We start from the raw sequence: 18,032 nt of genomic DNA, 5'->3' as shown, positions 1-18,032 counted from the left end.
CCTCAGCTTTCCACCATTTTGATTCTCAAGCCAACTTATGGACAAAAGATACAACAATAATGGCAGCAGGCAAATATGCCTAAAAAGGAAGGTACACAGTCTTGGTGCCAGTGCAGAAGAGATTCTGTCCACAGTAGTCATCTGTCTAACTTACGGAGGCATGGATTAGATGCAATAGCCATGGAGGGGAAGGGGGTCAGGAGACACAGGGCTGCTAATTTTCATGGCAGCCATGCATTTGAGAAGGGCTGTAGCTTAGCTGTAGTGCACATTTTGCATGTGAAAGGTCCCAGGTTCCATTTCTGGCTTCTGCAAGTAGGATTGTGTGGTTCATTCATTAAATGTACTGGAAGTATTTATACATGCTGACAAGTTCTCTGGATTTTTACCAAATAAGTTAATTTCTTCAGTTTAAGTGGCACAAGTGTAAATCAGAGGTATTTAAAGAAACCTCAAGACCCTCTAGGTTTTCCATACATAGCTGTGATTTATATCTGAGCCACCATAAGTAAGGTGAGGAATTTGTTTGCTTTAGATTGTTTTTCTTGGGAAATGTTGAAGCTCCTAGACCACATAAGTGATATATAGTGGAATTTAAAAAGAGAATGAATTTATTATATGCACATTTCCTCAAAGCTGGGCAAGCTTTTTTCCATTATTGTATTTAATAAAATGTGGCATGAACAGTAGCATTTTGGACTTTTCAGCATTTCATGGCAATACACAATCTGTCTCTCAACTGAATTTAAGAAAGCCAGTTTTGAAGCTACACCAGTCCTATGTTTCAGTGTTCACATGAAAACAGGATTGTCATCAGATGTTTAGCTTAGGTCCCCGCCAGACTTGCACTCTTTTGTGGGAGGGAGTCCATTGCATACTGCAACATTTAAGTTTGCTCAATTAAAGTGGCTTAAAGGACTCTGGCACACATTGGTGCAACAAGCCCACACTTTGTGTTAAGGAAACCAATGGGGAAATGCACTAGAAAGTGTGGGATTAACGAGGAAGTCATATAACCTGTCCTATAACCTCCACATAAACCAGTCATGCTTCTCAACTGATTTTCTGGTGGTACTGAATGCTTACCACCAGAGAGATTTGTAGAATAAAACAAATGACACTCTCCAAACTCCTCAGGCACCCTGAATAAAAAGTGAGCAGAATAAAAACCCTGAATCCCACCCATGAGATATAAGCCATGTACAATCCCATGCACAGCATTCCTGGGGGAAACTATATCAGCTTGTATTGAGTCTCAAGAATTTCTATCCAGTCTTTTGCTTCTTCTGCAATTCTCTGGCTCTGTGTATTAAAATCTAATATTTGCTACCAACAGTGCAACACATCTCTGTTGTGGCCCCGCTGCCCAATTTTCCTGAGTATTTAAGCACTCAGTTACTCAAGCTTTCTACCACACTTAAGAAATTCAGCTAACAGCAACTGATTGCATCAAACTTAAACCCTGCCTGTTTTGTTTATCATATGTTGATGATGACTGGAGGCATCTGGCCCAGTTCTTCTGAACTAGAAACAGCTGGAAATTGGGGGTGATCACACTGAACACTAGCTGTGAAAGTAAGGAATATATTTGCTAAGCTGGACATTCAAGAAAAATGTGTGGAAATAGAAGGAAACTCCTCTCTTTTCCCTTGCAAGAGATATTACTTCCCACAGCATAACTTAGCATGTGTAAACAAAGGGAGGAAAAGTCTTCATCATGTATTAAATATGGTCCTATGGGAAAGACAAGATAACACAAGGCAAATTCCTTTCCTGAGCAATGTAAATCAAAATGGCACAAAACCTAATAGGGATATCCTGCAACACAAACTCACTGAACTTTACTAACCATTAGGATGATGTAAGAGAAATTCAGGGTGTTCATTATGGACTCTAGTATGAGATAAAAATGAGGGCAAATGAGCTGCATACATGGCAAATGACATGAAACTGCTGAATAGCTGATAAGACTCCAACCAGCAGATTGTGCCAAGAAAACAAACCAGAAAATTATGTAAGCAATGACATAAATATGTTCACTATTTCATGTTGAAATTATGTTTTAGGGTATTTTGAAAGGCATTTGTTTTAATGCAACTTTTTTTCTTTTATTAGAACCGCTATGTGATTATCCTCCCATTGCCGCTACCAAAGGTTTAGTATGTAGTCTGCACGCTGCTGTCTAGTATGTAAGGTAAAGGTAAAGGTAAAGGGACCCCTGACCATTAGGTCCAGTCGTGGCCGACTCTGGGGTTGTGGCGCTCATCTCACTTTATTGGCCGAGAGAGCCAGTGTACAGCTTCTGGGTCATGTGACCAGCATGACGAAGCCGCTTCTGGCGAACCAGAGCAGCGCACGGAAACGCCGTTTACCTTCCCTCCGGAGCAGTACCTATTTATCTACTTGCACTTTTGAGGTGCTTTCGAACGTCTAGGTTGGCAGGAGCAGGGACCGAGCAATGGGAGCTCACCCCGTCACGGGGATTCGAACCGCCGACCTTATGATCAGCAAGTCCTAGGCTCTGTGGTTTAACCCACAGCGCCACCCACGGTATGTAGCCTGCAGTTATTTATGCAACTTTTTTCTTACTCAAAAGTTACCATGGGGAGGGGAGGTTTAATCCTCCTTCCTCTGCACACAACTGTTACTGATAGTAAAGAAGTCCCCATGGGCATGAATGGGAGGTGTTTTACTATCAGTTCCTGCTGGGCTGGGCTGGGGGCCAGGTGCAGGTAGAAGTTTCAGCGGGTGAAAGGGAGGATTAAACCTCCCCTCCACATGCACCTTGCTTCTGATCTAGACCTGGGCCTCCACGCTTACTTTTGACTAAGAAAAATCGCATATGCAGCTGAAGGCTACATGTCCAACATAATGTGCAGTTTGACTGACACACAGGACTTAGGGGAGTGCTGTACCTTGAACAGCAAAATGTAATTTTCCTGCTAAATCACACTTCAAGCTTGTTCAAAGTTTCTGTCATGCATCCTGTGACCATACTCTTGCATTATAGCTATGTCCAAATCAGAAAAAAGGTAGGGACAACTGTGTTGTTATGCTTTTTAGGATTTTAGAAGTTCAGTATATAGATGTTAAAAGACAAGGCAGTCCTTGCCTGCAGGCTCACAATTTATTGTCATGATACAAAAAGATTTTTAATTTTTTAATGGAAAGGGAAAGGGAATTAGGAGGTGAAAGGAAAGCAGGCACTGAAGTAGCTAATGGATGGGGCAGGAAAGCAGGGGAGGCAGCATCTCAGTAGTCCAGAGTGCCTTGGCTGGTGACAGACATAGAAACATGCTTCCCTTAATCTTTGAAGTCCCTGGAGAACTACCAGTTGGAACACAGTATACTTCCTTGCAGGGAAAGGGAAGCATATTCCTTGCAGCTCCTTCTCTGAGTGATACATGGGGGCAACTTGGTCTGCTTGCCATGATGAAAATAACAATGCAAATTGTACTACATCTGCTGGTCATTTTTCCTGTGGTTTCAGGCAAAATTACTAGCAATGCCTTCTGGTGTTGTCATGCATGCTACTAAACTTGTCATCTTTTGTTGTTTGGAAATGCCCCATAAATGTTGCTACAGTTTGTGATCAAGCACCAGAAGGCATTGAATCAATCTAATGGGCGGCACATGAGCAACATATAAACTACATTATGCTTCTTTCATATGAAGCCTGTTACACTGATACTCTTGGCAAGTTTTGAAAATCTGTTTATATTGTGCTGGAGAAAAGCAACTTGGCAGCTCCAGCATGAAAAGTATTTTAACCTCTTCAGGAAGGTTGCTTTATTTTATAACACAATGTAAAGTCCTGTCTTGAAACTGAATGGAGTTTTAAAGGCAAGTTGAAATATGTCATATTTCAAGTGAGGCCTGTTGCTCAAAGAAACAGCCCCACCCCAGATAACTCACCAGAGCTGAGTGCAGCTTACTAATAATGGTGTTATAGAATTAAATAAAAACCATGGATTGCAGCAATACTAAATTAGTCATGCTTTATGCCCACTAAAATAAATGGGGGTGATATTAGCATTTGATTTCAATGAGATTTAATTGTGATCCAACTAACTGTGATGAAGGGTGTCAATCAAATAAATAAATAAATAAGATTAATAATTGCACATTAAATGGTCAACGGTCCTCTCCAGATATACTTTTCATTGCATAATGATTTGTGTTCATGTTGCAATTGGGGTGACCATATGTGACCCTGCTTTCAATACGACTTGAATCTAGTTCCATTTCTAATCAGTGCAAATCCTGCAGCTTGCTGCTGAAATCCCACAAATGTTCATGCCACGAGTGTTCTTAGTTGTTGTTTTAATCCAATTTTGTTGTGCTTCAGCCCCTCCAAACAGCAAGAATGTGTTAGAACTGGGGAAGCATCACAAAATAACTAATAAAGCAGAACAAATCTACTACCAATGTACTATCATTGTGTCAGTAACATGTTGCCAAATACACCCACACCACAATAAACGCCAGTCTGGAGGGGCCCAACATTTAATTCTATGAACTTGCACAATCTATAGACAATAATGTATGGAAACCAGATAAAGTATTTAAGGACTATTAAATAATTTATCTTACTTGAAGCCAAGTTGTCGACATACCACAGCTGCATCCTTATCGGACCATCCATCATCACAAATTGTCCCCCACTGGCCATGGATAAAGATCTCCACGCGGCCCTCTTTCTTATTTTCACCATCCATCAATCTGATAGGAGGCCCTGGGAATAAGTTACAGCTGTTAGCACACAGCAATAGTAGCAAGAACCATTACCCTAGCTAATTTTCATCACATTGAAGGAAAGTTGTCAACTGGGGCTCAAGTTCAAGCATTCCAAGTTTGTACACCAGTGATGAAAGCATTTTAGTCTTGTAACTTGTATGACATCCATGCCAACTTGTTCAGCAAATCTAGAGTCTAATGTGAAATGAATTTCCTCTCTGGTATCCACAAGAACATACAGTATTCTCAGTCTGCTGATTCCCAAATCTATTCCACTTTTCCAAATTTAGAGGTTGCAGGCTGAATGGGAGAAAATGTTACTAAAGAGTCTGTGAAGAATTTAGGAATGTAACACAGGAAGCTAACTTTCCTGCAAAAATTGGGCACCGTATTTTGACACGGATGCAAGCAAAAGTACAGTGATTACAAGTGTCCAGTTTAAATAATCCTGTATCAGTGGAGAATGTAATTAAATCCTGATACTAGCTTGATCTGGACTTTATGCTGTCTTGCACCCCCAAATTCATAATAATATGTTGCTAGACATTCAGGTGGCAGGTGTGGATCACAGCTTGATTCCTCTCTTTCATGGACAAAGAGAGAATGTCAGCCAGAAGTTTATGCTGCAACCTCCTGCTTGGAATTCTAGGGTTTTTTATCGTGCTATGAGTTGCTGTTTTTTATGGGGGTGACTACTCAAACATACAGTTAGCTACGCACAGTCTAAATCACCCTTCCCCAACCCAGTGCCAGCACATGTGATGGAAGTTGTAGTCCAAAATATTGGCTGGTCATCTGGTTGGGGAAGGCTGGTGTATACGGCAGAGCCTAGTTGAAGATGCACATTATAATTGCTCTAATCAAACCCCTTTCAGTTCTGTGATCGGATATAGTTGCTTTGTTTTGTAGTTTGTTTCCTGGCACATATCTAGGACACTCCCCTGTTTGAAGCTTTTCTGTAGCACTACCAAACATTTCTTGGGTGAGAGGGAATTGAAAACCTTGACTGGCTCAGTTACACTTTAATCTTCTCTGAAGAACGGTATGGCAGACTGCCAATTCCCAAAGGCCTTTACAGCCAAAGACTGATCATCATTACTCGATGAACTCATAAATGCAATCAATACATTTTCTTCTAACCTTACGTTTCCTCAAGAGTTTAGCAGCCAGTGTCATAGAAAGGTCTTCTGCTATTAATAATGTATTATTGTTGCACAACAGCTCAAATTACATTTTCCTAATGCACAACAGAGCATTAACAGATGAAAGAACAGATGAAACTAACAATTGCTCGCATATTGAAATCAAACATAGCAAATGTCACATTATCCTTGCCTTTGAATTTATTATATACATTTTAACATATGCAGGCTGAGTATATCCAGACTGACTGGAACTCATTTTGCATCATTGCACACCCAGCTCACAGCTCTAACTACACTTGGCCACAGTGCAGTGATCGTGGTTGAAGTTCTAAAGTGACTACAGGGTGAAAAAGTCACACAACAGCTTCAACACAAGAAAGGATCCATTAATAGCACTTCCTTGGCACATTAAAATGACTCATTTGGAAGCAACCCTGCACGTCGTCTACACGTGATAAATCCCATGGATGAAAGGCTGGGCTTGCTGGCACTTTGTTTGGAAATGGATTGTTGAACTAGATGGGTCCTCTCCCAGGGCCAAAATGCACATTATGCTAAAAGTATAGCTTGCATGCTACCTATCTGGGTTTTCTGGTTTAAGCAATTACAAGAGTAGGGTAGCCAGGGCTGGTCCAAGACATTTGGGCACCTGTGGCAGACCCCAAAATGTCATTTCCCACACCCATGATGAAGGGGCGAGGGAAGATCTACATGAGGAACAAAAGGGGAAGAAATATTGACCTTGGGATCAGCTGTCCCAGTGGACCCTGCCACCTGAGGCAGCTGCCTCACCAGGCCTCATTGGAGGGCCAGCCCTGGGGGAGGTCCAAATGTGACCAGCATGTGGAGGCAGAAGGTTTATTCCTTCCCTCTCTGGCTGCAATCAGGAAGAAAACAGCCAGCCTCCCATGAGGCTGTTGATGTCAATGGAAGGCTTTTCAAGCATCAAAGCTACACTGGCGTATGGGGGTAGATTTTCATTCCAGTTCCTGAGAAGGAAGGGAAACCTCCTGCTGGCAATTGTGTTCCTATGCCATAACTAATTATGGGGGGGGGGGGAATCCAGATGCAGCTTGCATGCCAGGCATTTAGCAGTATGTTTTGCCCTCAGTCTGATCCAGCAAAGCAATTCTTAGGTTCTTAAGAATATTTGCAAAAATCAAGTCTTAATGCTTATTTTTATCTAGCTGCATTGTCGGATTTTTCCAACTCTACTTTTTTTTTTAACTTTTCTTAAACTTCAGAAACTGTTCATGAGATTCATTCCCTCCAAATATATTACAATAGATATGAAAATAGTTAATAATCTAATTACTGTAACATTTGTTTATATCAGTGGTTCTTCTGTAGGAGCCTCGCGTAACCTCTTTCAAATTTACGGAGGTTAAGCTGTGCAACATCAGTGACTGCATCCAAAATGTCAAAATTTTCACCTCATTTTTGTCATCATCCAAAAATGCTTACTCTACAAGAATATAATTTCAGTTCAGACTTTGCTCATATTACCTGGGCAGCAACACAGGATATTAGCTGTAAAATGGAGCAGATTTTATTCTCAACCAGCTTGTTACTACTTGGAAGTTTCATTCACAACTGTTAAATTAATACAATTTTCAGGTACCCAAAGGGAATTTTACCATCTGGCAGTATTTAACCATATTGGACCCTTTCCAGCTCAGGTTAAGTTCCATAGTTTCATGAACAGAGCAGCACAGATGTTCATTTAGTGTCTATGTGAATGGCCACTATGATATGAACCCCAGCTACTCAGGGTTTAAGTGTTCCCATTTTCATGGTCTCACCCACGCAGAAATACTATTTACATTATACTGCTGGTGTAATAAAAGCTCTGGAATATTAAGAAGTGTAAAAGAACAGCAATGAAAAGAGATGAGGGAAAGAGTAATAATATGACTGGAAATTCATTTAGCAAAAATAATATGACTGGAAATTCATTTAGCAAAGCATGCAAGATGGAAAGAAACTCTAGTTCAATAATGCTGTAAACACTATAATTTGTTTAACAGTATGCCTCAAGTTATAAAGTTGGTATGGTACCAAGATATACTTAATAGAGCTCTTTGTTAAGTTGAAAGACATGATGCAATTCTTAAATAAATTCCTTATAAGCTGTCTAATCTTCATTACTATGTTTACTTCTCATTGAAATGCTGTTCTTTGACTCTGTTTACCACTTCCCAACATAGGGTGAAACCTATATTTTTCCTCCTCATAAACTGGGGTGATAAATGAGTTTCCCAAAAAGGTTTGCTATGTGGCATGATGGACTGGTGCTCAAGAACCACAAAACTAAAGCACCTTTGGGGTCCCCTGTATCCAAGCTTGCATCTACAGAGAGGAGCTTACCCAGTGAGGCTCTGTGGCTGTCGTTATCTCTATAGCAACTTATCCCAACATCCTCTTTGTGGCTGCAATCATGCTTTCCCCATTCCCTCTTTGAACACTGGAGGATTGCAGACTCCTTTCCTGAGCAGCTGACATCATCCAGCCAGATGGGTCCAATGTTCTCTTCTGGGTAGTGTTCTGAGACACTTTTCCCATTCCTGTTTGCACATAGATAGATTGGCACTTGTAATATGAGTGAGGTATTGAACATATGAACAACATAAAAAACAAACAATAATATTTCATGTAATAGCAGTTCCAGTGCACACAGCACAATTAAGTTCAACCTCAATTAGCATCCATTTTATTTTGAGTAACATTGTCCAGTGTCCACCACCTTTAAATAAATCTTGTTGCTAGAAATCCATGGATGTTTTACTTTTTAAAGGCCCTGATTCAGCAGAGCATTTAACCACTCATTTGACACAATATGCAGAATTCTATTTCATCCTCTGACACTAAAGGCTGCTATAGATATAATCCTGCTGACCGCTTTGCCTTGTACATACACTTTCCATGTTCTTTCCTTCTGGGGTGTGAATTCTTCCTCCCTCCCAGGACTAATCAGATTTAAGTCAACAACAACGTTCCTGAGTTCCTTCTTAATACAGCAAATAAAACTTTGAAATACACACACTACAAAAGTTAGATTTGTTGGAAGGAGTGTACAATACCACAGCACTGCTCAGTGCTATGTCTGCACCAGCCCAGATTATCTCAATTCCCATTTTAAAAATTGGCACCTGCCTGCTCTGTTGGCAATTTAAACATGTGTTCCAGTAGGACTGTTTTCAGACATGGATTGCTGAACTAGAGACTGGTAGCAAACTGATTCAATTGATAAAGTGCACCCCCTTCCCAAACCAAAGACAACTAAGAAATGGGTTGTGTGGTTTTTTTGACAAAAATAAGATAATTAAGATTCTTAATCTAACCATTTTTCTTTAAATCGTAGTTGAATTTTTTCAATAATGTTTTACTGCAGATAAATGTACTCCTGATTAGGACATAACAGTGAAGTTAACTGGGCACCTGTGAAATTCTGGACAATAGCATTTTGCAGAAAATTATCAGTAGTGATCTGCAAAGTAATTAACCTCCTCACATAAATGGACCTTACTTAAAGCCCAGCTGGCGGCAAACCACATGTGTGTTCAGTTCAGTCCACCCATCATCGCAGATGGTGCCCCACTGTCCGTTGTAAAGCACCTCCAGTCGTCCCTCATGACTGACTTTCCCACCTGCCAGTCTGATGGCACCATCTGTAGCATTAAAAATAAGAGCCAGTAGTGTTTAAGAGGCAACTTCGGGGGAAAGAATCTGTGCTATAAAATGTGCTGGAACAGATTCATTAAACAGCTAGACACTAGTAATTTTCAAGGTTTTATGAAAAAGTAAAAGGGGAGAGAGCCCTAATACTGGCACATTTCCCATTGTTGCTTTTATCCAACTTCATAATTTAATCCCAAAATGATTGTACTATATACATTGAAATGTCACCCTGACTTGGCCCCATGTCCCATGGCTTCATTCCATCTTGATTCAAAATCTATAGACTTCTAAGACTTCAGCAACCTTTGCTGCCTACCTGCTAGAGGTGTGCAGGAAACTCCTGCATCTTCTTTGTGGCCACAGTTGTGTTCTTGCCAGGAACTCTTTAGACACTGTTCTATAGACAGCTCATTTCCTGTACAACGCACTTCATCCAACAGCACAGGACCTGAGCCTTCTCCAAAATAAGCCTGGCTCCATGCCTTGGCAACCCCCCTGCACAAACATGAACAAACAGAGAATCAATGATGGCAAATGGTCAGAAAGTGCCTCTAAATTAGCTACTGAAATGGTTTGTATTGCTTTGGTACACATACTACAATCCAAAGCAATATTGATCCAAGTAGATGAACAGAGTGGCTACTTAAGATGCTTATTTCCTAAGGAACCCTTTGATAGATTTTGCATTGCCAATTAAATGTGTACATTTTTATCAGGAAATCAGAGCAGTTCTGTCATAACAGAACCAAAATAAATATTCCACCCCATGTTCTTCTTTAGTTTAGTCAATTGTATGGAGAAGACAAAAATAAGACTATTTTTTGCATTCCCCCCCCCAATGAAACAAACAGCTAATAGACAATAAAGGAGATATACCCTAAAAAAGCAGGAAGAACATGGTCATGTGTAAAGAAAACAGGGAGAGTACAAAGCAAAGTTCATTCTGTATATAAAACACCAGACACTCATTTACGACATCTATAGTTGAAAAATCCAGCCTTAAACATAACAGTGCTTTGCACACCATGGTTTCTTTTTAGATTACTTTCCCAAAAAACTTCTATCTTAATGTCCTTCATGACTCATAAAAATATGCTGCGGTTTTTCAATCTGTTTATAAGACATCTGGCCGTCTCCTTCGCCCACAGCCTAAAGCAGGTTGAGATTATCAAAAGTGAGTATCGTAAACTCAGAGGACCTGGCAGACACAAGGGCTGGTGCTAGATTAAGGGAACAGGATCAGCAAAACAGAGATAAATTAGATAATTCAGCAAGAAAGAATGTGCTTCCTGTTGTAACAACACATCAATAATAAAAACGTAAAATGTCTCACAGTGATTTACAAAGAGAAATTAATATAAGGACAATAGATTCTGGTTTTGGAAGAAAGGCTCTTGTTTCTTACAATTTAAAGCAAATACATCAGACTGTTTCCTCAACAGGGTTTTTTTTGGGGGGGGAGGTTGCCTCTTTTGGTCATCAAGGAAGCAACCCTCAATGTCACACCTGCAGAGTTTATGAATCACTGAGTAAAACATATCATCCTTTTGCCACCTGCCAGAAAATATGAAACAAAAGGCCAAACTAGACATTAAGATATACTAAATATGCATTTTTTTATTTTAAAAAATGCAGCTGGCAGCTACCAGGGGTGATACTGCAGCAAACAGAAAGGGGAATTTTAGGCGTTTCCTCCCCTGCTGTGGTCTTGCTGAAAATTGCTCCCCCAAAACTCCCATTTACAATAGGAAGAAAGCCACCACTAATGCCAGTGGTTTGTTGTTGTTGTTTAGTCGTGTCCTGGGGACTTACATTGCACTGCATCCCTTTTCATTTCTAATTTATATCTCACTTTTCCATGCACATTAAAATGTGTGCCCAAAGCAGCTTACATTTGTTAAAAAGAATCAAAACGGTAAAACAATGCAGATCAAAACCACACTGTAACACCAACATTTCAAAAACATTTCATTTAAATAATCATTATATCAGTGGAATGAAGAAAAAATATATCAAAGATGTGTGATGATGTCCAACTAAGTCGGAGGAGACCCAATGATACAAAAAGGACTTAATCTCCACTCGTTACAATAGGTGCATTCTGAGTATGACTAACTCTGGATATTCTACATGCTCTGCTGAAAATATACTTATGCAGTGCCTCACAGGCTGGAAATCCATATGCTATAATGGGGAGGGGTTAGCATACAGAAAGTATTTAATTAGATGAGCAGTATTCTCTTCTTGTCACTGGCAAACTAATCCTGGTGGGTTTTATTGCACAGTAATGCCAAGTGAAAGCTGTGAGAGGATAGGAAGGTCATTGCCAAGAGGCTTTATTTTATAATTTGCAGAACATTTCCAGCTGGATTAACTGAGACGATATACATATATACACAGCTTGGCGTCTCTTCCTAGCCCATCCACCCCCAGCCACTATATATTTCCTCTCATGGTAAATTTCAGTCTAGGAATGATGAGCCTACCTGCTAAGGCATCTTGCTTTTTCTTCTTGAGCTCACTAGTCCTTAGGCTCCCATAAAAGCATGTGGATAGGGAATATTTAATGGCAACTATAATTTACTAAACTCATGGGACAGAGGCAAGCTAGTCAACCTCAAAGTAAGGTAAATGTGATTCTACTTTAGCATGTGGCATGTGTTCGAAATTACAAATTACCAGCAAACTGTGGCACACTAACTGTATATTTGGGCTGGGCTCAAAAGAGTGATGCTGCAAGTGCATGAACCTTTGTCTCTCTTTTCGTCAACACAGATGCAGTCCTTACTCCATACTGGAAACCAAAGATTCCCAATATCAGGAGCAACATGCTGAACATCAGAAGTGGAGGGCAGTGTTTAGAAAATGGCCTCAGAAGCTCTATTGAGCACAAGGGGGCTGCTCCCTGTACAGCTCTCAGGCATGAGTTCAAATCTATCCTCATGTGTGAATTCCCCTGATTACTTCCAATATACAACCTACAGTCAACATGAAATTCATGACAGAACAAATCTGAGAATTGTCATGCAAATAAGCCACACTGGGCTACTGCACTTAATGATGGCAAGGATGATCCTGCAAGTGACATCTGTGGCACCACACCACACACGGACTATCCCTACAAGTTGCATGGAAGAGAAGGAGAACAAAACATGAGATTGCCCTTTCAGCTTAGAGTCTACACAATATCAGCAACGTTTAGTTACACCCTGAGGTGGTCAAAAGACTCTATTTTGGCTCAAGTGGTGCTGCTTGTTCAGCCGTCCTAAGTATCAGATCCATTTCAAACCATGGTGCAGGCATTTGACTTTGCTTTTGCATCTCAATTCATTGGCAGTGAACTGAATACAATATACTGGGGTGGGGAAACTAACCCAAGGCCAAGCTGCCTGCAGACTACCTCAGCGTCCGCATCATCCCACTGGTCGTCGCAGATGGTTCCCCAGTGGCCAGCATGATACACTTCTACTCTTCCTTCATAAGCACTGCTTCCATCCACCAGTCGGACTGGGATAAAATCAGGGTCTGAAATGAAACACATAAGGAAGGGAGGGAAATGAAGTTTTTGTTTCCCAGTTATTAGTGATCAGCTGCTACCAAATGGACAGCAAAGGCTTTGTAATTTGAACAGACACAACCTAGTAATATTGTGGCTCATTTCAGATCACTAACAGCGTAACGCAACAGCATGCCTGGAGCGTTAATAATTCCTGCAGCTCTAAAGCAGAAATTTCAACTGCAGATACAGAAACTAAGAATTCCACACCTCCTAAACTCGACAGATGTGAAGGAAACCCCATCAGTAGTGATGCTTTCTTATAACTGAATAACAATAAAGGAACTTAAGTTTCAAACAGGGGCTAGCCAGTTGCCTCTGCAAAGCATTCTCAACAATGGTTATCACTGAATCACACCTTCTCTGTGATGGTCAAAATGGAAATTTGGAAGTATTGAAAGCATGAAGCCCTTGTGCTTCCTTCTCTGTTTGCAACAAATTAACCAGGGTCTTCCATATGTACATTCTGTTACTTTGGCCCATGTGTATTATCCTCAGTCTTCTGCATTATTTGATGATTAAAATTTGGGGTTTAATTTAAAAACATAGTTTTATCCAGTGCTGCAAAAGCCAGGTTCTGGTTGCACAGCAGGCCTTCCCCTTCCTCTCTTCTGTCTGTGCATTCCCAAGAACTTAATGGGAGAGTCCTCCAGCCCTCTAGAGCAGATTCTGAGAGTATATTGGGGGCTATAGGAAAGGGGAAGTTCTATTGCACAAGCCAAATGACAAGATTGCATACAACTGTGTCTTACTCGAGAGAGTTGTTACTTCAGTTTGCAACACTGCTGTGTTCAGAGCCATGCAGGCAGCCCCAATCTATGATTTGGCACACACTCACACAGAGCAATGTCCATGTACACCAAAAGGTGCATTTATACAGCTGAAGCAATCCACATGGTGACTGTAACTAGAAAAAGAGCTCCTGACCTGTGGAAATAGTTGCTGGTTGTATATGCATACAGCCCATTTTGTAACTTGTTTCTCCATGGGATTACAAGGCCTGCTTGTAGCTAAGGAAATGTTAGGATTGCTCATAGATAGGTAAAGTAGTTGCAAGAACTAACCTGCAGAATTCTAAGCATAGCCCAGACTAGCCCAGCTCACATGACTTTTTCAATTCACTGTACTCAGCGAGCTCTCTTTTCCCTATACAGTACCTTAGGAAACAATCATTTTCTGCATTACATTTTTGCTCCTGTATATAAATATACTGGAGGCTGGAAAAGATGCCACAGAGCCTCTTCGTACGATGGTCTGATAAAGAATAAAGCAGCCCTAAAAAAAATCTGCATATCTGTGCAGTTCCTATACAGGAACATAATTAAGGATGTCAGTACTGTACACTCCTCTAGCTGGACAAACTCGCTGAGGAACAGAATGGTTTGAATATCATCAATCATGATGCTTCATTTGGAAAGAGAAAAAAGTACAGAATGCACTTTTTCAGAAGGTGACAAATTGCAACACCAGCAAGTATTTTTGGCCTAGACAAGTGCATATATGCACACAATGTATTCTGGAGGCATCATTCTCAAAGGGTGAGGCATGCCTTCCCAAGGAGGTGCAGGCAGCTGTTCAGGGAGACATGATGTCATCTTGCAAGCAGCAATGTGAGCCTCATAAGTGTTCCACCTTCCATTGATGAATAGTGCTGTGTGCCATGTGGAATCCCCTATTTTTTTTACAGGCTTTGGGGTTTGATTCTTGGGCACCTTTAAGGGTTCTGCTTTGAACTGCTTTTGTCTAGATCTCAAGAGAGAATGAATTGTGCCGGTCAGCTTAATTTTGTCTTTGCTTTAGCGATGCTCAGAGAACTTCAAAGGTATTAAGGAAGCTCACAAATATTTACCCATTGTATTACACAGTCAAGAGTGCAGGCAAGTGCCCTGAAACACCACAACACACCTTTAGGTAGAAGGACTCAGACAAGAAGATAGTGGGCAATCATTACATAGGCCACAGGTGGTCAAACTGCAGCCATAGGGACACAGACAGTCCTCAGCCCAATCTTATGTGGTTCTCAGACCAATTTCATGTGGGTGGTAAAAGAAGGAGGAAAAGTGGTGGAAGGTACAACCAAAAGGGAGACAGAGAGAAAGTGGGCCACCAACATTAGCCTCTGGACCTAGTCACTGTAGAGTCCAGTCCTGCCCACTCTGGCCCTGCCCATCAGTGGCCTTGCCAGAAAACCACAGAAGGAAATGGTGTTATCAACATGTCCATCCTTGCTCTGAAGAGTCCCTTAAAAGGCTACTGAAAACCATCAGGGACCAAAGAAAAGAGAAAGGAGTCCTTGAAACTATCATTCTAATCCCTGAATACAAAACTTTCTGCATGTGATACTGATTTCAAAATCTCCATTGTGGAATAATTCCAGCTAGCTCAAAAGGTATTTAGGCTTCAATTAAATACGACTTGGAGGAGAATAATGACGCCATTATTTAGCACACCCTTAACTACTTTACCACCAACTGTTCTCAACAAGGCTATTTTAAACTAAATCATCTCTGAAGATAACTATGCTGTTTACATAAGGCAAAACCAAATTATGCATGTGTACTTGTATTTTACCATGGGAAAAGCCACATGCAACAGCAGCTGCCATATTTTGAGGACACATTCCATCCTGCCAGACACTTTTTTCACAAAGTAAGATGTTTTCTTCATCGCCATGGCAATGTACATCACTCCAGTAAACAGGGATAAGGCCTGGTCCAGAAAATGGGGTGTGCTTCGCTGTGCCTCTCTCCCTGTGGGAAAAGCAACAAACATAGGCAATGAGAAAGGCAACTGAGATAACTAGAAACCCCTTGATAAAGTACTATTCCAAATTAAACAGCACATGCTTCACTGCAGTTTCTGAGGCACAACTAAGCCTTTCAATGGATATTATGTATATGCATGTGTACTGGATCTGAAATTGTTTTCATTTTTTTTATTGATGCTTTATGATGTTTTTATGATTCATCACTCTGGCATGTTTCGTGAAGAGTGATTCATAAATTAAACAGGTTGTTTTAAATATTCCCTTATCTGCAGTGAATTCCAATATCGCTTTTAAAATTCTCACATGAGCTGCCAATAGAGACAGACTATTTCTTCAGCAACTTTCCCAACAGGCAACTTTCATGCCAATCCCCCAAGCTGTCTCTTTTAAATGTACATGAATTTTAAAAACAGCTTGAAGGTTTGCTGGGAGCACTCTTAAAATACTACGAGTGCACTGTAGTGCACTGCACTAGCACACTGCACTGGACCATGCTATAGAGAATTCTAGAAGCCAATGGTAAGCCCCATAAACTGAAGCACAGAATATAAGCTCTAGTTCCAGAAGCTCTTTAGGCAAGTAGTCAGCTATAGGGTTCTAGATGAATGTACGTGAATCAGCATCTCTTCTTCAGCCTTCTCCATACATTGTACCAGGTATTCACACACGGGTGAAGGTAGCAGCCTAGGAGAGCCCATACATGTGTTCCATTTTTATATGGAAATTAGTTGCTCATTTTGAAACCATCCTAATATCAAACAGATAATTCAAGCAGACTCGCTGGCAGCTTATATCGCTCATACCTTGAGAAATCTGGGAGCAAAAACCTTTTTATATGAAAACCAGATAGAGAAATTGCACGTAACACACAGCTAAAACCATAAGCAAAATTGCAACCTCCAGATGGGCAGGACTTTGATCTCATCTAATCCACATATCTGTATAAATTGGTTTGGCATGTGCAGATTAATATTAGACATTACAAAACAGCTCAGAGTCCGTTCAAACTGGCCACTCTTTTAAGAAGAGTAGAATAATCTCTAGTTAACATCACATTGCATGTATTCTAAGCAAACCCAATAAAGCTTCGGTTTGTTTGTTTTTAAAAAAAGGGCCATAACACAAACGAACAATCAAGGCAACCTTACTCTGTGGGATGTGACAGGCAATGGACGCTGCTCCATGAGGACAAATGGGACACTGCCCCATCAACCTCAGTCTGAGCTAGCCTGCTTCCTTATGCACAACCAGTCCAAGGGCGGACTTGGCTGTCAGATTGCTCACTGGTCTCAGGTTTACCTTTGTAGAACTTAACAAGGAGGAAGATGCTGACAAAACTCTGCTTCCACCTACTGTTGGCCTCCCTGTCCTCTGCCCTAGCAGTACCACTACTTGTGACACCATTGTAATATTCAGTATGGGATAGGATTGATAAGAAGCACAGGTGACCTTAGCCAGGAATCATAGCTTGGCTATAGCAAGCCACAGCAGCCCTAGAATTCTCTTCCAAACACACACCGCTGTGCCCTGCATTAAATCCAGCATGGTACTTGTCGTGCTTTGTTCCATTTAACATTCTCCAATCTTTTGTTACAACTTGAATTTAGCTGAGTTGCTTTCAGTTGAAAAATACACATATTCAAGCATCACCCTCTTAAAAAAATTTTTTACAATTAAATATGTATTGAAGAGAGGTAAATAACCCAGTAGGGTTAACAGAGGAATACAACAACTTCACTTGGGTGTTCATTATTTCCTGAAAAACTCCCTTGAAGTTGCAAATGGTTAATTAATCACTTCTATAATGTATCCATAGCAACCTGCTGATTTTTCATTATTTTGATGCCAACCTGTCACATGGCATTAATTAAATATTTATGTTCCAGTCTGTCAGAGAAGGATAATCAAATGTGAAAGGGTGGACTTAAAGTTTATTCATATAAAATTCCCTACCATTTTACTAAATAATGAGCTTGCTTTAAGAGTCTGTACTCCTGATTCTTTTTGGTTGGTATCTGTCTCGAGAGACAATGAATGCCCCTACAGGGCTGAGGTCAAACCACTGCATTAGCAGCACTGAAATAACCTTCCCAGGGTGCAAGCCTTGGCAGTGTGCGTGGAGGTCCTGGGCTACCTAGATGACAAGACT

The 18,032-nt window shown here is 40.7% G+C and overlaps 1 protein-coding gene across 3 annotated transcripts in view; it reads right to left on the bottom strand.

Annotated features, from left to right (window-relative positions):
• PRSS12 (serine protease 12) overlaps positions 1–18,032 on the bottom strand; it is a 69,320-nt gene that overhangs the window by 14,403 nt on the left and 36,885 nt on the right. For all 3 annotated transcript variants that reach the window (XM_081208087.1, XM_081208088.1, XM_081208086.1), the window contains 6 exons: positions 15,688–15,866; positions 12,935–13,085; positions 9,877–10,055; positions 9,409–9,550; positions 8,250–8,446; positions 4,594–4,735 (listed from right to left, as the gene is read on the bottom strand). In XM_081208087.1, the coding sequence (XP_081064213.1) occupies positions 4,594–4,735; positions 8,250–8,446; positions 9,409–9,550; positions 9,877–10,055; positions 12,935–13,085; positions 15,688–15,866 (990 nt within the window). The remainder of the gene's footprint in view (positions 1–4,593; positions 4,736–8,249; positions 8,447–9,408; positions 9,551–9,876; positions 10,056–12,934; positions 13,086–15,687; positions 15,867–18,032) is intronic.

Source organism: Podarcis bocagei, assembly GCF_964188305.1.
Source record: "Podarcis bocagei genome assembly, chromosome: 9".
Classification (NCBI taxonomy): domain Eukaryota; kingdom Metazoa; phylum Chordata; class Lepidosauria; order Squamata; family Lacertidae; genus Podarcis; species Podarcis bocagei.
The sequence above is the reverse complement of the archived record's forward strand: the minus strand, read 5'-3'. Positions and strand labels throughout refer to the sequence as shown.